The sequence below is a fragment of the Pteropus medius genome, unplaced genomic scaffold, assembly GCF_902729225.1.
Source record: "Pteropus medius unplaced genomic scaffold, Ma_sr-lr_union100, whole genome shotgun sequence".
NCBI classification, from domain to species: Eukaryota; Metazoa; Chordata; class Mammalia; order Chiroptera; family Pteropodidae; genus Pteropus; species Pteropus medius.
Window position 1 is genome coordinate 9,985,169 of NW_024340849.1, and position 26,495 is coordinate 10,011,663.

Consider the following 26,495-nt stretch of genomic DNA (forward strand, 5'->3'; position numbering starts at 1 on the left):
TAACTGTCATTTACCAGAAAGAACATATTACTTTCACTTCCTTTACTTTGTTCTCTCTAATGATTATTACTATGTCTAAATCTTCTGAAAGGTAATATGTCTGGATGGTATATTATTAATAACAACAGTCTGCAAAGACTTCCAGTGGTTAACTTCTTCCAATTTTATATTTTATTTTTCTGATATGGAAGCAGGAGCAGTAGTGTTTATTCTAATTTTTTATAGTGCTTTAATGTATCTTAATAATTTCCTCCAGATAATTTCATTATTTGAATGTATATGAAATTGGCTAGAATAAGAATAATTTCTTATATGGTAAGAAAGGAGACAGAAACAATTATGTTTTAATAATGACTGTCTCTAGACATTCTGCTGGGTACTTGAAACTTATTTTGCCATTTTAAACTCATAGCACTGCTGAAAGTAGGCATTATAATTTTTCTTTATAAAAGAAGAAACTGAAACTGTTTAAGTAACTTCCAGAAGGACACTCAGCTAGAATATGAAAGAATCAAGATTTGAATCCAGAGCAATCTTGTGCCAAACTCTGCCTTTTCATATTTACCTTGATGTTCAGGTTCTTGAGAAAGGATATGACGTCTTTAGATTGATGTGGCAATAGATTTCATAGCTGGTAGTTCTTATTCATTAATCTGATAATGTGACCAATATTTAATTGAAGGTACAGTACAGTGCTAGATGATGCAGAGGCTAGACAAAGAAATATAAAATTCAGATTCTGCCCTCAAGGAGCTTAGAATTAAATAGAGAAGGTAGTAGATGTATATACATAACCTAACCTTATCAGATGTAGGTCACCATACTACACTATATTACAAAAGACAACTTTAATGCTTAACAAATTTAATATACGTTAAATGTTAAATGTTTAAGTGTAGTACAAAGACTATAATCTTAAAATAAAGCGAGGGTGATAATAACAAGAAAATGTAAGCCTTGGTGGAACTTTAACAGTTAGACTATAGGGAGAGGGTAAGAATTAAAGCAAATTAAATCATATATAGAGGCAGAGTTGGGAAAACATATTATTATGCTGGGATAATGAACGATATTTATTATTATGCTGAGATAATGAACCATATTTATTAAGCCCCACTGTTAGGCCCTATTTAAGCTTAAAATTACCCGAAATTTAGTGGTTATGATGCTCATAATCTGGGTGGGGTAATTTAGGCTCCTCTTAAATGAACTCAGAATTTAACTTCCGTATATTCTTCTATATATTCTTCTTCTTTGCTTTTGCCAGTTAGATATCTTTTGCTTTAGAACTGAATATCCATACTCGCTACATGCTTTTCTTTGTTTTCTTATTACCTAGTAAAATTCTAAAATATTAACCCCTTATACCAAGTCCCATGATTCAGCCTCTACCTGTATGGTTTAAACTCCTTGAAGGCCAGCACCTAGCACAGAGCATAGCATACATAGAACATGCGACTTCATAAATGTTTGTTGGTTGAAAGAATATTACAATACACATGAAATGGTTCATTATCATCAGGATTTTTAGGGGGGCCAAGGAAAGGCGGGAATCAATTAATGATGAAATAGAAAATGTCCCCCACTCTCGTTTGAAATCTTTTTGATGTTTACTTCAGCTGAACCAAATTCTTTATGATTTAGTTTTCCTACAAGTAGATGTCATTTGTAATGTATATTACATTATGTACCAAAGGGTTAGATAATTATACCACATTGAACTGATACTAGAAAAATCCCTTAAGTGTTTTTTTTAGGTATTTTTTTAAACTTCTTGTTATTTTTTGATTCTCAAAATGACCCGAAACCAATCTGTTTTTAAAATGAATATCCGCTTCAGCCATTTTCAACTTTAGAGATCCTACCTGTCCGCATCTCTTTGAGATTTGCCCCTTCTTCTCCCACCCTTTGATTGGTTTCTGTAGTGACTACTATAACTAATGCAAAGGAAATGAGAAGAGAATAAAAATAAAGTTAATAATAGCGGCTACCATTTAGTAAACAGTAGTAATGTTCCAGGCATTTTGTTAAGCTCTTTACATAATCTTATTCAAGCATTACCAACCTCGATAAATAGATATGGAACTATTATTCCCATTTTATAGATGGGATTAAATTCAGTCTCAGGAAAGTTTCATATTTTTCTCATGGTCTTGCAGTGAGCAAGTGACAGAGCCAGAATTTGAATTATGATACGTGTAGCTTGAAATCCTTAATCACAATGCTGTGTTTCACCTTCCTTTTTACAACTGTGACCTATTTTATCTTTATTTCTTTCTTTCTCGTGACATTTTATGCCAGTAGGGAGGAATCATTAAGAGGAAAAGAATCTCTTGCTTTTTCTCCTTGAATTTCCCTACTCCCAAAGGTAATTCTTAAGTCTCATCTTATTTAGCTTTGGCTTGCCAAGTAAGGGGAAAACAGAGAAAACAAGGCGTGGAAGCAGGGGAGTGCCACGTTACGGCTCCATTCCTGGGTTTCGCTCCTGTGCTGTTCTTAGCATCACAGTACTTTCCACAGCAGGTCCTTTGCCCAGCCTTGGAATTTCTCTCTGACCCTTGCATCATTACTTCTGGCCCACAGCACCCATGGGCCTGTGCAGCCCGTGGAGGCCATGACTGGCGACTTACACTGAGGGACTTCTTTCATGTTTGGCAGGTGGTTGGGAAAAGGAGATGTGATGGAATGAAGCTCCTGTGGTTGGCCGTGGAGAGAGGAGCGCGGGCAGCCTGTCCAGTCGGAGTGAGAGTAGATAGGAGTGTTGGTCCAAAGGGGGATCAGGTCCCACTGCTCACTGTGGATTGAATGGGCTCAGCAAGCTAGTCAGGGAACTCAGCATTTATTAAATTGCATCTAAGGACAAATATGTTCCGAGTTCCGAACAAGTTACTTGCAAACAAGCATTAGGAACATAGTCACTTTTAAATTGGAAATTGCCATGTTGCAGCAATTTCCTGCTATCCAGCTTTTTCTTCTGTACTATGCTTCTCCAATGACAGATTTTTTAAAAATACATTTTTAGAATGCATTATGTAGCCACTGTTTTCAATCATCTAGTTGGAGAACCATTGAAAGAAAGTATTACATTTTCTTCACTGTATATAACCTCTTAAAAACCTGTCAATTGGCATGATTTTGGAAGTGTTTCAATGTTTTGTTTGATTTTCAGAAACCAAGCCGTCTCCTGCCATGTAGTTTTGTGGCTATTGGCATTTTAATAGCAATTTTCCTGCTGATTCAAAGCTGTCCCTGGACTTATTATGTATATTGCTTGTTGCCAGTGCCAATATGGTATGCAGTTCTAAGACAGTAAGTAACACATCTTGCTGTCTTGTTTTTCGTTTCACTGACAGATAAATCTATATTTCAGATGCATTAGATTTCTGTAGCATAAGTCATCAATGGTATTTATAAAACCCTCACATCTCCAAGCCCTCTTACTTTATTTATGACAGCATAAATGTTGCATAAAATACCTTTTCTGTTTTACCTTTCTTTTTTTTGACTTTATTGCCTTAGGGACACATTGGCCTTTCCCCCCCTTCTTTGTGTATCTTTTGTAAGAAAAATTGGGAGTAAAAATGATTAATATTGATTGTGCTATGCCAGGAGTAACTCACATTTTAAACTTGTCTCATCATCTCAGTTTCCAGTGTCTCCTCGTGTTTCACAAAGAAATCTGCATGTTTTTCCCATACGTTTTTGCCTCTCCTTTCCTAGCTATTATGGAAGCCTAGATTAATGAAACTAATCAAATTTAGTAATGTGTACATGCGGAAGTAGTGGGCATTACTCACATGTGCTGTGGTTCTACCTTTGAGTGCCTTCTCACAGGTTGGACTTAAACATTATAGAAAGCTCCCAGGCTAGTTTCAAGCACTTTAAAATAAAACCACTAAAACGTTGGGCTGGTTCACGTTCACAGTCAAGGGTCATGTCTCAGATCTTTTTGATTTCTATATTTGCACAGTAATCTAAAATCTAAACTTAGTCTTGGACATCTAGGCATCTTCCGAGCGAACCAGATCCCAAAAGCAGACCAGGGACTGAGAGCCCAGAATAAGGGTATTTTCAGGGTTGGCCAACATGTTGTCATGACACAACGTGTGTTTTTATTCTAATTTTTGTTAACTCCAGCTTTGACCACCTCTCCCATCCTTTAAAAACAGTGACTATTAAAAATATTAAAATGTTAAAAATATCAAAAATAGAAACATTAAGAGGTTTAAAATAACATTTTAAAATATAAGCCAAAATCATACTGACAAAAGAACATTCTGTAAATTCTCCATTTGAAAGGAATGATGTTGCTTGGTATACATTTTTAAATCAGATTTTTTCCTCCTAATGTCATTTACTCTGGTTTTAAAATTTTTAGAATGAAAGGTTTATCCTTGCAGAAAATTCTATTCTACTACAGAACCCCTCCTGAATGATTAAGTGTCCTAATTATGAAGGTGACATATATATTTAAATTTTAAGGGAAAATGTGATCATGAAAGTATGTTGTGTTCTATATCTTTTTGATTTTTGTAGAAAATAAGACAAAAATTCACTCTTGTAGAAAAAATAAATGATTTTACAAAATCATCTCTTGTTTCTCTGTGCTAATTCGTTTTCATGAACAAAAGAAACATTCTCCTTTTGTCTAGGATTAGCTTTTCTTTCCTACTTGGCACCTTAATAGTTTTGATAACATCATGTAGCCATTGTTTTCAATCAGAAAATGTCATAAATCAAATGATACTGACCTTTTATAATTACCTACCTAATAATGCACTACAAATGCTAAAATTTTTTTCTAGTAATGAAATGTAAAAAGTACTTAAGGATGTAATACATTTTAATGGTTATGAATTCATATTTAATTATAATTAGTATATAATTAGTGACATCTTAAATTGAGTTTGGAAGAGGTTATATTTAGCTCAGTGAAAAAGTGCAATTAAGATTTTCTCTACCCAGGTTAGGAAAACCTATCTTTATTTCATTATGACAGTTGAGATTTCAATATAAGATTAACATCGGTGAATTAAAAATTGTTTTTCAGTTTTTATTCATTTGGGTTCACTGTATTTTATTTCTGATATTGTATCTAATTATATAAACATGGGTTTTTAAACTAAAATAAGCCTCATTTATTGTCATTAATGTTTATAAAAAAGCAAATTTTTGTTATTATCAAATTAATTCAAAAATTGAATTTTTTCCTAAAAATCTTCTAGGTTTCAAAAAAAAAAAAAACGATGAGAAAGTAAAGCCATTGAAAAAATCTATTAGAGATTCTGTTAGTTTTTAAATAATCTGTGAAATGAAAACTCTGATTTATAGTTTCAGTTTTTTTTTTTTACAATATATGGCCTAATTTTTAAATTCAATATAGAGTATAAGTATAAACAATCTCTTTGTAAATGATCCTATTAAACAGATATCAAGTTATTCAAGACCTTGTTACATCTCTATTGACCTTTCCTCCGAGTCATTTTGTTGGATACCTGCTAGTCTGTACTCTGGGAATTGAAGTTTTAGTAAGTAATTGACTGCATTACAACATTTTCATCTCTCTTTCATTTCTACGTAACTCCATTTAAATGACCTCACTTTTGTTTCTTCTTTGGAATGTCCTACTAGGTTCTCAGTTTTTTCTACCGCTATATGCTTACCGCTGGACTAGTTGTGTTTGCGGTTTGGCCATTTACCACTCAGCTGTGGACTCGAGCAAAGGTATAAGTATTCATTTTGACATCGGACAGATTAGTAGCTTCTTTGTTTTGATGTGTGTTTAACCCAGGGAACTGTTCATTTTTAAACAAAAGGATAGACTTTTGTAAAGAGTCTGGACCTTTTGACAGGAGGACTGAGGTTGGCTTTAGGTTTCAGTGATTCACATAGGCTTTCATATCAGAATGAACTGTTCATGTGGTGACTGAAATACTCTAGAAGCAGAGCTAATACGTCCTTCTCTGAAGCACTTCCTAGATTCCATTAGCCTCTGTATCTAAATGATGGAGCAGCCGAGGAACTGCCCAGAGCAGTGCAGTGGCGTAGAGGGCCACGCTGTGAACCCAAGTCAGTGGAGTCACCTCTCTGCTGAAATATTGTGAATAATAGGACCTGCCTTCCAGGTTATTGAGAGAATTAAATGAGGTAATACTCGGGTTATGCCTACTGCATACCTCCTGCTGTATAACCTATCCTTCCCAAATAGTAACTCTATTACTTTTTAAAGTAAACAGAAAGTTTTGCGTTTTCCTTTCTGATTCACAGCCTTGTAGTCTGTGAAACACTGAAGACAGTTTTCTGTACCATATTTGTCTAAAGGTAACTTTTTTTTTTTTAGGGTATCTCATTGAGTTGGATTTTCTTCTGTTTGCTCCTGGCAGTATTCCCACTGATGCCTGTTGTAGGACGAAAGCCAGATATCTTTCTTGTGTACGAACAAATATTTTAACTTATTTTCTTTTCCACACAATTGTTTTTCTTAACACTGGTGTTCTTGAAAAAATACATAATTTGTTGTTTCATTACTGTACAAATGTCACACCTGCATGCTACCTTTGTGACCGCTTCCAACCCTTCCGTTAGCCAGGAACAGCTGGGGAAAGCAACAAGGTCAACAATAGGGAAGAACAGTTGTCCTGCTAGGAACACTGTGAACTATAAATGTCTGAGTATACACCCATAGTCAGAAAACCTGTGTTTTAGATACTAGCTAGATGTTTCTTTAGTTACCTTTTATGTTGTTTTCTGTAAATTTGTCCAAGTCAGGTGAAGAATTATGATACTTGGTATGCATAAAAGTTTTAAAAATAAAATTATAGAAGTAAGATAAAGTTACTTAAATAGTGTAAGAAGTAACAAATAACCCCAGTCTTCCAGTGTCTTTGTCCTAAGATTTTTATTTCCATTATACCTGTGTATCCATTTTGGTACTTCGTTGTGAGTAACTAAATGACTGAGAGGTTTTACATTAGAGAAAATGTCTAAAATTCCATATGATATGTTTAATATATATCTTAAGAAAATTTGAAATTGTTAATTGTGTTTTTAAACAGAATGGGTGCAGGCCTGCTGGTTCTTCTGCTATCCTTGTTTGTTATAACATCTCTCATAAAAAGTAAAGAAAGTTTTGTAAATGAAGAGGTAATGTTACATCTGTTGCAGGTGAGTTACAGATTTTCAACAGTATTATGCTAACAATATACCAAAATGTATCAATTGTTGTATTTAAGTATATTGTTCTTAAGATGCCATGTTTAAGGTCTTCAGTATCTACCAATAAGAAGAGTTTTCTGTTTAAGATATAACATGGGAACATATTCTCTACAAGGTATGAAGTAGCAGAAAGTTCAGCAGGAGGCGGCCCAAAGGTGCCTAGAGAGCAGAGGTTAAGGAGGCATAAGAGGTGTCTGTTCTGACCGCAAAGTTGATCTGAAAAAGGACTCCTCTAGGCTGAAATTCTGTGTTGCCCTCATTTGGGTCAGGAAAAAGGTAAGCTGCTTCGAAGTAAAGGCAGCTGCTGAGTATGTTTATATGAAGAATAGCTGGTTTAAGGCTTCAGACAACATCCTATGAGAAAATAAACTTCACTTTGTTTGATGGCTTGGATGTGGTGAGTAGAACTTGACATTTCAAAATTGAGGCCATTCCCAGTTACGCTGCATACTACATGTGTGATTTGTAGTAGTAGAACTTCGGTCTGTTTTTAACTAAAATAGACCTAATATATAATAATGTTGTAAGAATTAGAGATTACATAATGCTGTATTCTGTAAAATGATAGCTTTTTGTAGATAACAGTGGAAATCACATTTTTTTTTTAAATATAAAAAAGTAAAAAATGACATCTGGACCACTGACCAAAAATACTTATATGAGTTTTCTCAAAAAATTCACCCAGAACAAAGCTGAGATAATGGAAAGTATTTTCAAGAACACTCTGAAATAAACATCTGCAAGACTTAAAAACGTCATCCTTGCAAGACAACAGAGAACAAATAAAAAGAGAAGAAATGTTTTGTCAAAGATCCTGTCAGGCCGTTGGAATGTATCTTTAATTTTAAGTGGCTACTGACTGGCTTTGCAGGAAAGCCTGGAGTAGCTTTGACGTAATTCACCTGTAATAATGAGTACTTTGATAGAAGTGAGTGTTTCTGAATCTCACTCTATTGGAGCAAAGAACATTATGTTAAAATTCTTATGGACTTTGTAAGATACCCCTAAGTATAGGGTAAATCTGTTACAAAATTTCTTTTTACATTAACGCTATTAATTTGCATTAATTTCTGTACTGTGTACCACATTTTTCATTGATTCCAAGATACGTATCTTTTTAAATTTTATCATATCTGAAATGAAAACGTGTTTTACAATTGAAAGGATCCGAGGATTGAGTCATAGCTTTACTGACAGCATTTTTTCCTTTTTAATTCACTAAAACTATGAGTAAATTAAATATATCTCTAGGATTTGGTGATGAAGTTGCTAATCTGATCTCTAAGAGAGTTTACTTTGTTCCCAGATATAGTTTAGCTCATTTCTTAAAATGGCAATTAGTGCACTAACTAGTTCAGGGGTTAGCAAACATTTTTCTGAAAAGCCAAATTGTAAATATTTTAGACTAGTGGGCCATGTAGAGTCTGTCATAAATTTTTAACTTCACCATTGTAGTGCAAAGGGGGCTGTAGACCACACATAAATGAACGAGAGTTACTATGATCCAATAAAACAGTATTTTAAAAAACAGAACACCAGCCTACAAGCTGTAGTTTATCAACTCCTCACTGGTTTATACACATTCCCTGAAGAATAATTGTACTCCTTGTATTCCCAGTACCAAGTGAATACTCAGTCCACAAATATGTGTTGAATGAATACAGAGATAGAAGTGAAGGCCATAGGTGGAAGACAGTAAGCCACATACACTAAACCGTACACATTTTACCCTCTGCAGTTCCATGATTTAAGAAAACTTCAAGGTTAATAATGAATATTTCTAGGTAGAAACAGTGTGATAATGTATGCCAGAATACCCTTGAAAAGTGTAAAATGCCTCATTTCATGGTTGTAAAGGGTGACCTTTGCTTAGTACAAGAGTTCTTACTCTTAACCTTGGCCCCAGGGAGGTGAGCCGGTCCAATTTCAATTGCATTTTGCCGTATTCGAATCGATCAAGCACTTTTTGAGAAGTGTTCTTGCTGATGTATCAATTAGCCTCTCACCACCTTCCCTCTCACTACATGTTCTGTATTTGTTTTCAGATGCTGAGCACAGTGCTTTCCATGTTTGCTGTGTATAGCACCCACAACAGTCTACTCAAGAAACAAGGACTTCCTTTTATTAATCAGATTGTTAGCTGGGTGATATTAGGTAAGAGGCCAGTCAAACCAAATCCAGTACCTTCACATCAAGTCGTAGCTTAAAATTATCCATTTACATCTGTGTTAGTGTTATTAATAGACATAATTTTGTTGCAGGAAAATAATAATGACCAGCTATTAGTTGCATCTATTGCTGGCATTTAACAAAGAAAGAACTTTTGTGAATGTTCATGTGTTAATAAGAATTACTTGATAGAATATTATTACCTGGTAAAAAGGCTATATATTTATTCACATCTAAGAGATAAAAATCTAAGAGATTCCAGAAGAGAAAACATATTTTCTCTTTTCCCCTCCCTTGCAACTAATATGCTATCTATGGGAGACACTCTAAGACCATCAAATACCCTTCTCATCAAAATTTCTTCCTAGATTTAGCATCCATTCATAAGTCTTCCCTGATCATGATGGCTACAGAATCATTTTCTAGCTCCAACACTCCTGCATTTACCAGAAGGGTCTCAGCATTCTACTGTGAGAATCCTCCCTCCTTCCCTATTCATTCATTCATTCATTCATTCATTTATTATTATTATGGATTCATGAGCTCCTGTTATTTCAGAGGTTTATAACTCATTGCTGTTGATACTTTGGTGCTCAAATTGTCCCAGACTTGGCCAGACAGACCCACTTCAAGTTGGCTTGTAAATAGGCTATATATATATAATCACTTTTTTACTTTCTGGCATTAAGGAAATGTTTACCTCATAAGGCTTACCTTGTAGTCACCCTGCTATGGTGTATAATCCTTTTAATGTGTTTGCTAATATTTTGTTGAAAATTTTTACATTCATCAGGGATTTTATTCTATATTTTCTTTCTTGTAGTGCCCTCTGGATTTGATATCAGGTTAATACTAGCCTAGTAAACAATTTTGGAATTGTTCCCTACTGTTCAATTTTTTGGAAGAGTTTGAGAAGGATTGGCATTAACTACTCTGTAAATGTTTGGTAAAACTCACCAATGAAACCATCAGGTCCTGGACTATTATGTGTTGAGAGGTTTTCAGTTTCTGATTCAATCTCCTTACTTGCTGCTGGTCTATTTGGGTTTTTTATTTCTTCCTGATTTAGTCTTAGTAGATTTTATGTTTCTAGGAATTTATCTGTTTATTTTAGGCTATCCAATTCACAGGCATATAATCCTTCATAGTAGTCTCTTATAACCCTGTGTATTTTGTTGTATCAGTTGTAATGTCTCCTCTTTCATTTCTGATTTTTTTATTTGAATCTTCTGTTTTATCTTAGTCTAGCAAAAGGTTAGTCAATTTTGTTTATCTTTTTGAAGACCAGCTCTTAGTTTTATTGGTCTTCTCTATTATTTTTCTCGTCTCTACTTCACTTATTTCTGTTCTGATCTGTGTTATTTCCTTTCTTCTTCTAAGTTTGGACTTTGTTCTTTTTCCAGTTCCCTGAGGGATAAAGTTAGGTTGTTCGTTTAAGATCTTTCTATTTTATTAACATATGTACTTATCATCATAAATTTCTCCCTCAGAACTGCTTTTTCAGTATTCCGTAGGTTTTGCTATATTGTATTTCTATTTTCATTTCATTTGAGATTTTAAAATGTCTCTTGATTTCTTTTTTGATCCATGTTTTTCAAGAATGTTTTATTTCTTTATGTTTAATTTCTAACTGTTTAATTAAACGTTGTTTAATTTCCACATATTTGTAGATTTTCCAGCTTTCTTCTTGTGATTTCTAGTTTTATACCATTATGGTCAGTAAAGATACTTGGTATGATTTCAGTCTCCTCAAATTTGCTAAGACTGTTTTTTGCGGCCTATCCATGATCTATCCTGGATCTATCATAAGTTCCATATGCACTTGAGAAGAGTATGTATGCTGCTGTTGGGTGGAATGTTCTATAAATTTCTGTTAGGTCTATTTGGTTTAATGTATGATTCAAGTCTAATGTTTCCTTGTTTATCTTCTTTGTACAATCTGTTGCTGAAAGTGAGTATTATAGTCTCCTACTATTATTGTATTATTGTCTCTTTCTCCCTTCAGATCTGGTAGTATTTGCTTAATATATTTAGGTGCTTTGTTGTTGGGTGCATATGCATTTATGATTGTTATATCTTACTGATTGACCCCCTATATCATTATATAATGACCCTCTTTGTGTCTTGTTACCATCTTTTTGGCTTAAAGTCTGTTTACCTGATGTAACTATTGCTACTGTTAATTTTCTTTCGGTTTCCATTCGCATGGAATATCTTTTTCCATCCCTTCACTTTGAGCCCATGCATGTCCTTAAATCTGAAGAAAGTCTCTTGTAGGCTGGGCATATATTTTAAACAAGATAATTCCTCTTTGGGATTAGGAGAGCTAGGTACTAGAGAATACCTACAAAATGGTGCAAGGCATGAACCCAAAGGTAGGTCAGCATTATCTCCAGATGTCTCTTTCAGGCACTAATCTCCCAAAGTCTACCTCCAATGAGCATTTTTTATGAACATGCTGTAATCCACAAGTTATATGTTATGAATGTGGTTCTAACTTACGACATTCAGAATGGGCACTCTCATTTCCCCTTTAGCACCTCATCAGTCTTTTAGACAAAAGTATAAAAGAAGGGTAGAAAATAGTTTTACAGAAGAAGGCTCATTTGAACTGGCTTTTTAAATATGAAATATTATGTCATTTCTTTGTGTTAAAATATGTATCAGGTGATGATAACATTATTAGAACCACACATCTGAAAAAGAATTAGAAGCTATTTGACTAAGGATACTATAAATATAACTTGCATAGTCTTAAGTCCTACAGTACCTTAACCTTGAATGAGATTGTCTTTACATTTAACTTAGTAGAAATTGACTAGTAATAATAATAGCAGCTAATAGTCATTAAGCACCTACTGTACCCTAGGCACTATGCTTAGGGAGGATTTTATAGGTAAATTTACATTAAACCTGGCAGCTTTTTTACATTATTTCTACTTGACAGATGGAAATACTGCTTAGATAGGTTAACAATCTTGCCCCATGGATAAACAGTTAATAAGTGATTCATACAGGATTGCATCCCAGGTCATCTGTCTCCACACTCTGGAGTATTTAAGTCCAGGCATATTGCCATTCTAACTAGGGGGATTAGGAAGTTATGTACATTTCCATTCCAAAATAGAGATGGGATTGGTTTATGTTTTGCTACCCTTTCTCCCTTCATCTGCCCTTCTCCCACTGAAGTATTTGCTTTCTTATCCCGTCAGGAAAGATTATTTCATTTATAAGATTACTCTTATTACGACTCTCATGCATGATGAAATCCTTTTTTCCTGTTTTTCTAAGTGGAGCACTACAACTTTCAATGAATACTTTACAATGGGAAAACTTGGGGGAAGAAAGAGTTAGGAAAAATCACTTTCTGGGGAGTAAGTGGTTTTTGAACTAAAATGCCTGATTAAGAGAAGAGTTGCTGAATCTTGAATAATATTTTCATTATATTTTTTATTGTTTACATTAGAAAATAAGAAGTTATTCATTTAGGAGTTAATATCACTGTAGCGATCGAGGCTGAATATAAATTGAGAAAATCTGAGCCAAAATTGGTTAAAACAATGAAATGTAATTTTAATTAAAAATATGGAGTTTCAAATTTCTTATAAAAATGATTAGGGCAAATATAGCCTCATTTTAAAAGTCGCACAAACAATAAGGGTCATATGTGATTACAGATCATTGAGTGCTTCTAAACTTGCGTAGGTCATGTGCCACATACTGACATTAACTGCCCTGCTTTGTTCGATCACAGCCTCTTCCTTCGTGGTGCCGCTGCTGAGTCCCACGGTTCTCTTTCAGCGGTTGGTCAGCATACTTCTTTCCTCGATGTCAACCTACCTACTTCTAAGCACAGGGTATAAACAGTTTTTAAAATTTCATTTTCAGTAGCAAGTTTTAAATGATATATTGACATTTCTCTATGAGTATTTAATCTCTGGAAATGGAAAATGTATAAATCTTGAGGAATAAATTATAAATATTTTTTACTCTGTAAGAACTGTGTGTAACTTGAACCATAATCTTCAGTTCTCTTTTTCTTATTATTTTCATAGTATTACCTGTTGCCTTTGTCTTTCTGTTTATTCCCTTAAGTTGCCAAAATGTCATTTTACTTCATTATTAGAAAATTCTGATTGGTTATGGAAGAATTTTAAGTCTTAAACAATGGTTAGATGAATTAAAGTTCTTTCATGCACTTTAAATTGTGCTTTGATTTGTTCATTCTTCTTTGAATATATTTTCTTTTTATTTTTACTTATATCATATTCCAAATATTCCTTTTGATTCAGAAGACTTTTAGAATATTTTCTCAAAAGTTAAAGAATCCATTTTTATATAAGATTGAAATTTTCTTTCAATAAACCCCCAAAACTAGCTGCTTGACTTGGGGTGGATCCTGAATCGTTTCTAGAACTTACTAAAAACACCAATATATATTCTTCCCATCTATTTAGAAGAAAAAAAATTGTTTCACTTGCTTTTGAATTTGATTTCAGCCTTACTTAAATCTTTATGAGGATGAGAAATGCACACATTATAACAAACCCCGAATAGAGCAGAGATCGAATAACTGCCACTTTTGTTTGAAATTTGGCCCAAAATTAAGATCTTGATTTCAATTTAACTAAACTAGGGATTCACCATTGTGCTGTCAATGGGTTATTCCCACATTGGATGATTTCGTAAAGCCATTTTGGGTCCAAGATTTGGATTCATTTTGGGGGAAACTTAGTTGTCCTAATTAAGAATTAATGGGATGTTATCAAAATCTTCATAGGAGACCCTAACATCCTAAATGACCTAGTTCCCCAGAGTTCTTACAATCCCCAGATAGGTGATGATCCAGTGGGCCGCTGAGCCTCCTTCTCTGAGCAAAGCTCCCACACCTGCTGTCTTTCATTTTCTCTCTGTGTAACCAGAGCTTGGGCATTGCTGTGAAAATGTAATAGAAGCAACATGGACATTTCACCAGTTACCTAATAAGATCTTAAGATGGGCTTGCTTGCAGACTTAGAACTTTGAACTTTCAGATAAAACTCGAACTATCAGCATATTCTTACTCAAGAGTTATTAACATAATGAGACCTTGAAACTCTTCATTCTTTTTCCCTTATTGGTGAAATTGTAGAGTAAATAATTTAGTTATAATCAGAATCAGTGTGTAAATGTATATATGAATTAGAATATGCACAAGTTTTTAGCCTAGATAAGAAAGCAGAGATAAAATCATTTCTATTCTAACCCACCATTTGGGGGTGACACATGAGTTTCGTCGAAAGATCACACCCGGAGGTTGCCTTAAGAAAGTAAATGAGAGGGTCTGGAAATATGTGCTAACTTCTACACAGTTACTTAATAATCGATAAGCTGTTTCTTTTTGAACCTTCAAGTTCTAAAGCAATAAACAGATTTAAAGTAGTGTGTAGTTAGTTGGCTAAAAAGTAAAAATAAATCTAAAAGTAGATCTGATTTGCTGGATTAGAAATTAAGAAAGGAATGAAGAAAGGATAATTAAAGTTGGATTTTGAGTGAAAAAAATATATCACAATGTAGAGTGAATCATGTAACTAACATCAGAGATAAGTTTTATAGTGTTTTAAATCATCAGTTTAACAGTAAAGATACCAAAACAGATGACCATAAGTATATTTAATTTAAGAAAATCTAGAAAGTAAAAATGCACACCTAAATTCAGAATATTGAGTATGACTATATTAATGAATGTATTAAGAAATATATTTTCAACAGCAGTAAGTATATTGACATTTGCAAGAAAATTCAAGTGCGGTAGCCTGAACAACACAGTCTAATAATTTCAGTTAGTACATTTTTTAGTTTTGCGAAACATAGTCCACCTGTTATTGTTCCATATCACTATTCTGGGTGACCTAGAGGGTCCTCTATGTAAATTAATGAACAATCAGAATTATAGGATATTTAAAAGAAGTGCAGTTTTATTACTTTACAGAAACACAGTAATAGTAATCCTAAATTCTAACAATGCATTCTTGATTTAATGAATAAAGAAGATTCATTTTTAATCAGCACTTAATTATTTTTATGCAAATGGAATTTATTGTAATAGTTGAAAATAGTTCTCTTAGATTGGTTAAAATTTCCTTCTGAAATTTGTTTTATATTATCCCTTTGCTCAGCACACTGTAATACAAAGCTAAATGCCTTTTCAGGCCTGTTCAATTTGCACAGAGACCAAACTAGCAGATGCTAATTTAGTAAGGTTTTATTATGTACACTGTGAGCCCATGATGACATTTTATTGGTATTTTAGTTTATTAATTCAGATATGCAGACTTTATACAAGAAATTGATTGTCAAAAGAAATAAAGTCTCATAGGAAGATTGCCTTTATCAGATTTATCTACAGCTTACAAAAGAAAGTGATAATAGTTTATAGTTTTTGAAAGGAAATAAATCCATAGCACTATTTATAGAACTATGGAATTTCTGTTTTTGTATATTAGAAAAGAATCATTTTATATATAACTGCAAATATTTAAAAAATTGCAGCCCTCTTTTGCTCAGAGTATACACCTTCTTAATTCGATTAACTGACAATTGTTTTTTCTTTCACACTGCCAGTGTTGAGCGCTAGACAGACATACAGTCAAAACATTTAGTGGACCCCAGGTGTATAATAGAGTTGTAAGCTGCTATAAAATAAAGACTTTATTTTACAGTGTTAGGCAATTACTAAATGCAACAATTAAGTTATCGTGAGTTAAGGTATGAGTTGTATGATATAAAGAATGACTAGAGGAAGAGTTTGAGTAGGGGGAGCTGAGTTGGTGCCATCAAGGACTGAGGGGAAGATGAACTAAGTTTTAAAGAATGAGTAGGATACAGACATTCTGAATCTTGTCTTTCAATTATATTTTTTAAATCATTGTAAAAATAGTGTAATCACATTTTGGAAAGTAGGAATAAGGGAGAAAATAATTTATTAACCTTGCCTCTCCTGTTGATGTTCTGATACACTTCCTTCCAGTCTTACCTCTGTATTTGTTTTTTTTAACATAGTATTTATCATAGTCTATCTTTTTTTTCTACTTAAAATTAGGTTAGAAACTTTTCCCATATGGTACATAGGTTTCTAACCATTTTAATAGATATTTAATATTGTGTGATGTGAATGCACCTTAGCCATTTCTCTATTTCCACTTTTTATTATCATAAATAATATTTTGAGTTATGTTTTTATGCATAAGCTTTTTATATAGATTAGATTATTTACTTTTTTACTTCTCAGATGTAGTATAGGTGGGCCACAGAGTATGAACTGTTTTTGTTTTTGTTTTCGTTTTATCTTTTGTCTTAAGAACAGAGTCAGTTTATAATATCACCAACAACCTGTGAGGGGTTTTATTTCATGATGTCCTTCACAATATTTGGTATTTTCATCTTAAAAAAAGAATATCAAATGCTATTTTAATTGGTCAAAATGGTATGGTTTTGTATATCTATCTGTACTTGTTTTAGTAAAGATATTTTTTTGTTTACCTATTGTCTGTTCATATCCTTGGGGATTCTTAATCATATACCAAGTGATTTGTGTATGCTTTCTCAAACCTAAAGGTTTCCTTCTGCCCAGTCTTCATTGTTTTCATTTTATGACCTGTGGTAGAGTTTAAAGCATTTCGTTTCTTATGTTTAGGAAATAATGCCATATGGAATAGAGTTCAATAGTTGAAAAAGTTGAAAGAGAAATAAAGGGTTTTTTTTTGTTTGGATTTGGTTTGTTTGTTTTGTAACTTCCAATTAGATAAGTAAGTCACTCAACAAGTACTTGTGAGCTGAGCCTGCACTGGTGACAAGACTGACACAAAGATTTCACAGACCAGCAGGAAATACATATAAGTAAACGTATGATTGCGATAATAGAGTATTTTGAGGGACTACAAAGGTGGAACAGTTATTCCAAGCTAGGACAGAAAAGAGTTACAAAAGGCTCTGTCACTCATGAGCATTTCTCCTTTGTCCAGAGATGTACCGCCTAGAGATATACTGTACATTATCTAATCACTCACCTGTGGATCTGTACATTGTTTTTCCCTTCTGTAAATGATATTACAATAAACATCTTCATGTGGAGATTGTAGTGCATATGTCTGATTATTTTCTCTTGGAATTCCTAGAAGTGACATTATTGGATTATAGTATATGAATATTTTTGAGATTCTTGATACATAATGTTAGATTACCTTCTAGAAGGTATTTTTTTCCTATATAGAGAGTATGAGAGTCTTTTTTTTCATTCTTCTGTGTCAACATTATTTTTTTTAACTATAGATAAATATGGTAAATGAATATGGTATCTCCCTATTGTTGTAGTTTTCATGTCAGTTATCAGTAAGGTCAAATGTTTTTATGTGTTTATCGGTTCTTTGTTTTCTTTTTGAGAGATTTATGTTCCTGTTCTGTACCCATTAAAAAAAAATTGGGGACATTCGTCTTGCTCTTCTATGTATATTTATAATTTTAGCTCAGGAATTGTCTTTTTACCTTTGCCTTAATATTTTCTTTCTTTTCTGTGTATTTTTGTCATTTACCTCATGAGTTATTTTTAAATATCTCAGCTGTTTTAAACATGTCATGATCTTAAGATTTAATATAATTCAAAAAGATATAGTGTTGGAGTTAATATTTAAATGTTACTTTCCTTCTGGAAAACCTAAAAAATTTAAATTTTGTGATATTGTGAGTTAGAAATATTATCAAGATTGTTTTAATTTTGAGAACGACTTTTCAGTATAAATTTGCATTTTAATTTGTTTAACATTTTTTTCTTTTCATCCCTATCCTCCCATTTTCACCCCGTACCCACCCAATCTCTTAGGTATGAAGCTTTTTTCCCATTAGTGTTGTCATGTTTGATGTTTGTCTGGATACACATAGAACAAGAAATCCTACAACAATCTGGTGTTTCCTGTAAACAGAAGGTAGCCTGTCAACATCATCATTGCATTTATTTGAGAATATTGAATACTCTCTATCCTGTAAGGAAGTTGCGATGTTATTTCATCAAAAATTCTTTCTACTTAAAATTTTATACTATTTAAGCTATTAACCATTAATAATTAAGTTAAATAGTTTGTAAAGAAATTTTTTACTTATGATAGAAAAGCATGATTTTACACTTTTATAAATGTTCTCTAGGTTGGGGCATTTTGTAGAGATTATTTGTGAATCACTGACATAAAAAAACACCAGAATAAGTGAAGAAGTGGAGAAGAATGTTCTTTATTTTATTTTCCTGGATTTTCACATCTAATTTTTATTCTTTCAGTTTATTTTATCCGGAAGAATATTTATGTGATCACAAATCTGTTTATGAATTTGATCATAAGGTGACATTTATGTTCCCTGTGTTATTTTCCTCTTTGGTCATCCTAATCCAAAGTGCTTATTCTGTCACCTTAGTAATTGTGGCCTCAGACCAAATCTTACACTGTTTATTCAATGCAATATTCTTTGAATTGGCTAAAAAACAATCAAATTTTAAGGACACTTCTATTATCCTGAGATAGAGTTAAATTGATGTCTCTTGCCTTTATTTTAGAGCTGACAGTAATTATGAAAAATATGTAGTAGAATATTTATAATTTTACTGAGGTTAGTTAAAATGAATATTGCAGGAAAACTCCTGCAATATCCTTAATTGGTTCCAGTTGAATTTATACTGATAATTTAGAATAATTAATTTCAATAAAGAAGAAACTTTATTGAAATATATGAATAATTACTGGTTTTTAACTTTCAGCCCTGCAATATTAAAACAATACATGAAAAAGCAGTTTTGATTAGATTTACATAAATGCTTAGATTGTCCTCAATATTAAATATTAAATACTTTAATGTTAAATAAATATTAAATTTAAAAGTGAGTTTTGTGTCATTTTTAAATTTTTATTTTTTAACTAAAAGCAGATCTTTCTTTTTCTAGAAGAGTATTAAAGCATCCTAAGAACTTTTTGGACAATTACATGAGGAGTGGGGCATGCAGAAAGTCCCCTTTAAATTCACCCATTATTTTTTGGGTGGGCGAGTTAAGCAGGAGTGTACACATCTTGGAATAGAGTGACTTTCTATTTTACCAAAGACAGAAATAATTTACTTATTTATAGAGAGAAAATAATTTGCCTACAAATAGAATTAACAGAAGAACAAAAAACAGAGAAATGTTTAATTCGATCATGCTTTTTAATATCATACCATACCTGGGTTCGAGAAGATCAGGACACTCTGAGAAATCAGGTCTTAGAAACGTGAAGATTTATATAGGTGTTTAAAAATGAAGCGTTTATATAGGATAAGAAAAAGCCCAATTCTCACTTTCATTACATGTACAGCAATACTACAATTCTATTCAATATATTATTAGCAACATATTTTACCTTTTGGCAGATTTTATTAAGATTTGATTAAGCTATAGGAAAAGAGTTATTGTTTTTATTTGTTTGTTTGGTTTTTGTCAGTACGAGGTATCTTTCTAACTATAATAACTTACACTGTAAGTTTGCCTTTGGGGGTAGAACTTAGCAAACTGTTATTATGCATTCATATATTTGTTATTTTTCACAGGTCACCAGTATCCAGTTCACCTGTAATACTGATATAACTCAGTTTCGGCAGCTCTGTCCGGATGACATTCGTAGGGCCTTTTTCCTTGTATCCTTTGTTTGGACCTTTTTAAGTTGCCGCACCCTCTCATTTAATGGAGTAAGAGGACATGGAATATGTTTCTGCCTGTCACTTAATAGTGATATTACCTTGGAGGCTATTAAATACCTCCCCCCACCACATAATTTTCTTAGTTTAATTTAAAAATTTTTTGAAACTATAGAAAAGCATAAAGAATGATATAACAAACAAATGTATACGTGTATTCCTACCATTCATGATATCAACAATTAATATTTTGTTATATATGTCACATATTTTTTAAAAATGAAAACATTACAGCTAAAGCCAAAGTCTAGTTTCAACTCCCAACTCCAATCTAATTTCCTTCATCTAGAAGAAACCACTGTTATGAGTTTGGTTTGTATCTTTTTATGTGCGTTCTATACTATACTCAGATAACATCTCTCTCACAAGGTTGTTGGATCACATCAGAGGCCATATTGTGTGAAAGTTATTAGAATTAGAAGTTTGAAAGATAATATGGCAGAACAAAGTCTCACTTTGGGAAGATTGGCTGACCTGCTTTAAGAAATTCATCGAGAGGTATTTCCTTTGAACTTACCATGGTACACGGGTGGACCTTACAGGTCCAGAAAATCAGTGTTCTCATTCTCACCTCTGCCTCTTGCTTTTTGCTCTCAATTTTGCTTTCTCTCTTTTTGCAGGCTCCTTCCACTCAGCCTCTACTCTTAAAACACTTCTGTCCTTGAACCCTGCATCCCCCTGAATTATAATTTCATCTTGTCCTTTCTGTTTACTTCCAAGCTCTTCGAAAGAAAAATCTTTAGTTGCTGCTGCCATTTCCTCCCATTTATGTGCTATATCCTCAAGCCTAGAACAATGCTTGGCACATAGTAGTGTGGCATATAGTAGCTCTATGTATGTTTGTCAGATGTCTTTGAAGCTTTACTCTCAGTGGTCAGCAGGGGCTTCCTGACTGCACAGTCTAATCTATTTAGTTTTACTTAATCACTGTATAACATTCAGCTCTTGATTTCTCTCTCTATTTTCCCGTGACTTCAGGCCACGATCCTGGTTCTCTTCTTAGCTTTTTAGGTCATCTCTATTCTCCTTCACTAAAACTTACTCTTCCTTTGTCTGATCTTGAACCTTGAGCAAGTCATGATCAAATGTACAGATGAAAATGCAAATTACCCTCGTGGTAGTATAGGTATATCTTTTCTAAATGAAAAAGAAATTTGTGTGAATTCTGACTTGTTTTGGCATTTCCTTAACTATTTAGGTTTTCTTCTTATTGACAGCGTTTTTTGGAACTGGGAATATAGCTTCTCTTAACAGGTAATTTTAAATGAAAACGTAGATACATACAACCAAAAAGTAATACAAATTGAGATTTTGTCCTATACCTTACTTTTTATACTGAAGGATATATTTTGGAGATTGGTTTCTATTGGCACATACAGATCTTCCCCATTCATTTTAGTGGCCTCATAATGTTCCTTGACACAGTTTATTCTTGTCTTTTCATAAGAGTAGATTTTAGCAGACATTCTTTTAAAGTTACAATGTGAATTCTATAATCATTTTTCTTTATGTTGCTTCCTTAGCTTTGACCTTGCTTCTGTCTACTGCTTTTTGACTATATTTAGTCCTTTTACTATGGGAGCCCTGATGATGTGGAAGGTTAGTTCTCTTATCTTATAATTTTATTTATTAAGATTATGAACTCACTGTGACATTAAGATTATGGGACATTAAGAATTAAGTCATCGTGACAAAGTAAATAGCATGGAAAGAAGATACCTTCTTAGACACTGCAGAACAGGAGGTGGGACCCGCTAGCCTTTACTCCAAAATGTAATCTTTTTGCTTTACTGTTAAGCTCATTAAACTTCAAAAGAGTAGAGCTTCTCTCTTCGCCCTGAGAAGTCCTGTCAGAGGGGATTAGAGCCTGTGGGGAGCTGTAGTGCAGATCAAAGCCGCACTGCTCCTCAAGACCTAAGGCTCCCCTAACCCACGTTCCCCACCCATGAGACTGCCAACATGTTACAGTCTTTTCTTATAATCCTTGTACCCAGGATTGACTGATTCATTTAACTAATATGTCATCGAGTGCTTACATTCAGTAATGCGCCAAGCACAAGCTGGGTGCTAAGGTCACCAGTGTAATGACAAATCCTCAGCTTCTCAGGTTCAGACTATCCAGTAGAATGTAATTCATGTTCTTTCCCTTCTTCTCTAGGGTGATTGTGCCTGTCTTACTTCCTCTAGCATAGTGCCTGGCACATTTTATGTGGTTAATACAGTCCTCCCTTGGTATCCATGGGGGATTGGTTCCAGGACCCCCCATGGATACCAAAATTCATGATGCTTCAGTCCCTTATGTAAAACGATGTGGTATTTGCACTTTCTCTTAATTATTTTAAATCATGTCTAGAGTATTTATCATACCTAATACAATGTAAATACTATGTAATTTGTTGTTATAATGTATTGTCTAGAAAATAATGACCAGAAAAAAAAGTATGCATTTTCAGTACAGACTCAACCATTGTAGGCCTAACTACATAGTACATGTCAGCAACAACATAGCTTTTTTTCCCAAATATTTTCAATCCATGATTGATTGAATTCGTGTATACAGAGGGCCAACTGAATTATATTTGTTTAAATAAAGTAACTAATATCTGCCAAAAACCTGATTGCCTTCAGTTAATATCACAGAAGTAATAATTGTTTAAAAGTATGTATCTCTAAATAGGATTAATATTCTTTTTTTTGTTACTGCACTAGTATAAATGTAAATTTAAGAATGTTAAAAAGATGTTCATTATGTCATGTCCCATTCTCTATTGAATTCCTTTAAAACATGTATTGTTTCCTTAATCTTAATTTACATTTTTAATAATGGTAGTTGTTCTTTTCTCAGTATATTAAAGACCACAGGCCTTTAATTAAAAACAAAGAAAAAAGCAAGAAAAATAAAGTTTAAGTTGGAACACTAGATCTTCTAGTCTAATTCGGTGAGCTTTACTGACAGGATGCACTTGACTCTTTGTGACTGATGTGGCTGGATGTGAAAGGCCTGAACTCTATTTTAGTCAAATATCCTCCACTTGAAAAGGAATCTTATGCAATCTTAAACATTTATTTTATATACCCTCTCCTCTTTTTTAAAACATCAAGTATATATTTTTTTAAAAAAATTTGTCATTGGAAAGCAGTATCTCAAAATATTATCAGTACTAGCTTTGTATTATGGATTTTCAACTAGTATAAATTTTATTACACCTTTCTGAATATTTTACTAATTTTTTTACAATGAGTTTGAATTTTATAATCAGAAATTATTATAAAACAACAAAAAACAATGGTAAAGCGGCTAAATCATGTTTATGGAGTTAATAGTATCAAATAACCAGATAGGTTCAGGGATCTGTGAATCAAATTATTAGGTTTCATAACATTTCATTTGGGCATTCTGTGCCTGTCTCATCCTCTTGGAATCATTTGAACATGGTCCTTTATTAACGAGTTAAGTGGAACAAAATTTTGTAATAGGTTTTATTTGGAATGTGTGTTGATATTTGTTATTTTTTATACTACATATGCCATCAATTTAGATTTTAAAATCAGTTTCATCACTGTTCTATATGTCATTGGTGTCCTGGTTTTATTTCATTGTTTGCTCTTCACTAATATAGATAATATTTATTTTAGAAATTGAAATATTTTTATAAACAGAAACAGTATTTATTTCAAAAAGTTTTTCAAATGCTTCAGCTACCATGGCATCATTTGTTGTTCTTTTAAACAGATTTTAATCCCTTTTGTTCTTGTGATGTGTGCTTTTGAAGCAGTTCAGTTAACTACCCAGTTATCATCAAAAAGGTAAGATGTTTACGAACCATTGGATTCGCCCATTTTTAGGAAATGAGAGTAGGCATTTGAGGGTATTTTGTGTGATTGCTATTAAGACACTGTGACATACGTTGTTTATTATAAAAATGAGAAAAAATGCTTTACCCGTTTAGTCAGAGTTCAGTTGTCATTAGGGGAGAATAGTTGATTAGAGCCTCTAGCAGACAAATATACTTTCTCAACTATGAAATGTTACTAGAATATTACTAAAGCTAGTGAAAAGCCTCCCTAGAAAACAGCAAAACATAAATTTTAAATTATTATAGTTAATGACTTGTTTGTTATAAATATAACCATGCCTACAGAAGAACAAGGGATATCATTCTAACTTGTTTAGGGGGTTATTTCTTAAATATTTTCATTTTACACAGCTTGAAATTAACTATTCTAAATGTCAGTAGTATACATAGTTTCTCAGTCTTGATTTCTACACATTTGACAAATGGAATGGAAAGTATTCTTTCTGAGTTTTGAGGAATTTCTGGAGCAGACAGTCTTAAGCAATCAAGCCTCTGGAAGAGAAGCTGTCAACTCTACTATTTGCTTTTTTTAACCAATGAAATTGCCTCATCAGCATAGGACTGATCAGCCTCTCTGAAAGACGCTTGAGATAAATATGAAGCTTCTTAGCAGTTCAGTTATCCTTGAATTAAACTGGCATATTCAATGCTGAAAGAAATAACTGATATTAACATAAATTAGCATGTTATTCTTAATGAGTTTAAGCTAAAACTGGGTTTAGCATATGCCATAATAATAATAAAAAAAAACAGATTTTCTTCCACAGTTTAAAAATCGTAGAAATATCCTTTCTAGTTTAATTTTGTATATTTTTACAGGATATTTACATACATTTAACATTGAAAGCATTTATACCTTGTCAATATCACATAAAAGATAGTTACTTAGAAGCAATAAAAAGACTGGTAACTTTCTTGCATTTGTTAATGGATACATTTTTTAGAAGATATTTTAACTAATGTTTAAATCAAAAGAGCTGGATTCATGTGGAATGAGAAGTAGAAGTCTCATCAAAGTGTGTGTATGTAAACATATATTAGTGTGTGTGTGCATGCGTGTGTGTGTGGTAATTCTATGCTGAGACTAATGCAGTGAAAAACTAAAACCAAAGGGAGACGACTGAGGCAAAACTGACATTTATAAATGTCTTGGCTTTGACAACAAACCTTTACAAGTCACTGACATTTCTCCCTCAATGTCACATTGACCCCTCAAATTTAATATGTCACACATTGAACCTAGCAATTCCCTTTCTTCTTATTGAAAACTAGCTCCTCATCCTGTTTTCTTTAGTTAATCCATCACACAAGCCTAAGTTCAGTCATCCCTCATTGCCATATCCACTTGCTAAACGTCACTGTGAGGTGATAATTTTCTGTTGTTTAAGCTGCCCAGTCTAACTCTGAAGGCAGAGATTGTATCTTTCCTTATGTGTTTAAATTTTTTAGAACTTTAGTTATAAGTAGTGAGAAAGGAACCAGTATGTATTAGGTACCTGCCATATGCAGGGACTGTGTTAGGTGCTTTACATAAGTTACCTGAATTGATTTCCCCAACAATACAGTGAAGTAGATATTTTTATGTCCATTCTATATGGAATCTGAGGCTGAGAAGACAGTAAGTAACTTAATCATGTGTCTTCAAAAGGATTCCAGAACATCATCTGTGTCATACAATAAAATAATTTACTTTAGAAAAACATTTTAAAACATCAAACGAAACTTTTTAAACGATAGCTTAAGGCCTGTTGCATTTAAATTCTGTTTAGTTTTTTCTCTTGTTCCAGAAGAACTGGATCCATAGGGTGGAATTTTTGTTTCACTGATTATAATGATTCAAAGAAATAAAGCACTTTGTAATAATTGGAGCCATCTAAAACGGAGTGGATTCTGTTACTGGAACCACTAAAGCTAGTGCTAGGCAAAACCGCCTTTGGGACTTTAACTTTGGGGATTCATGCTTTGGGGAGAAGGTTGTACTGGATGACCTTTGTGTTCTGTACAAACAATCAGATTAACACACTTTGTTGTAGTTATATCAGATTTGTTTTGAATAATACTATTTCAGTAAGATATGATCAGTCCGACTTGTGATATACATATTCATATGTGAGATATATATTGAATTACATTTCTGTATTTCAAACTTGTAGTTAAAAAAATTATTTCTTTTAAAAAAAGTCATAAACCTTGAGCAAAATTTCACAGCTCATATAAAAATTAACTCAAAATGGACCATAGATTTAAGCTTTTAGGAAAAAAACATAAAATCTTTGGGATTTGGGCTAGGAAGAAAGTTAGACTTGACACTGAAACCATGATCCATAAAAGAAAAAATTGATAAATTGGACTTCATCAAAATTAAAAGTATTTGCTCTGCAAAACAAAAACAAATCTGTTAAGAGAATGAAAAGACAAGCTATATACTCAGAGAAAATATTTACAAACCACAAATCTGACTACAAACCGCATATAGGACTACTATCTAGAAAATTTAAAGGACTC

At 33.0% G+C, this 26,495-nt stretch overlaps 1 protein-coding gene across 10 annotated transcripts in view; it reads left to right on the forward strand.

Moving 5' to 3' along the window:
• PIGN (phosphatidylinositol glycan anchor biosynthesis class N) overlaps window positions 1–26,495 on the forward strand; it is an 81,328-nt gene that overhangs the window by 35,902 nt on the left and 18,931 nt on the right. For 9 of the 10 annotated variants that reach the window (XM_039840171.1, XM_039840215.1, XM_039840165.1 and 6 more), the window contains 12 exons: window positions 3,170–3,309; window positions 5,429–5,528; window positions 5,632–5,724; window positions 6,341–6,432; window positions 7,056–7,164; window positions 9,261–9,369; window positions 13,139–13,241; window positions 18,242–18,401; window positions 19,987–20,073; window positions 21,332–21,387; window positions 21,657–21,732; window positions 23,867–23,940. In XM_039840171.1, the coding sequence (XP_039696105.1) occupies window positions 3,170–3,309; window positions 5,429–5,528; window positions 5,632–5,724; window positions 6,341–6,432; window positions 7,056–7,164; window positions 9,261–9,369; window positions 13,139–13,241; window positions 18,242–18,401; window positions 19,987–20,073; window positions 21,332–21,387; window positions 21,657–21,732; window positions 23,867–23,940 (1,199 nt within the window). The remainder of the gene's footprint in view (window positions 1–3,169; window positions 3,310–5,428; window positions 5,529–5,631; window positions 5,725–6,340; window positions 6,433–7,055; window positions 7,165–9,260; window positions 9,370–13,138; window positions 13,242–18,241; window positions 18,402–19,986; window positions 20,074–21,331; window positions 21,388–21,656; window positions 21,733–23,866; window positions 23,941–26,495) is intronic. The other variant, XM_039840181.1, reaches the window with a different exon arrangement.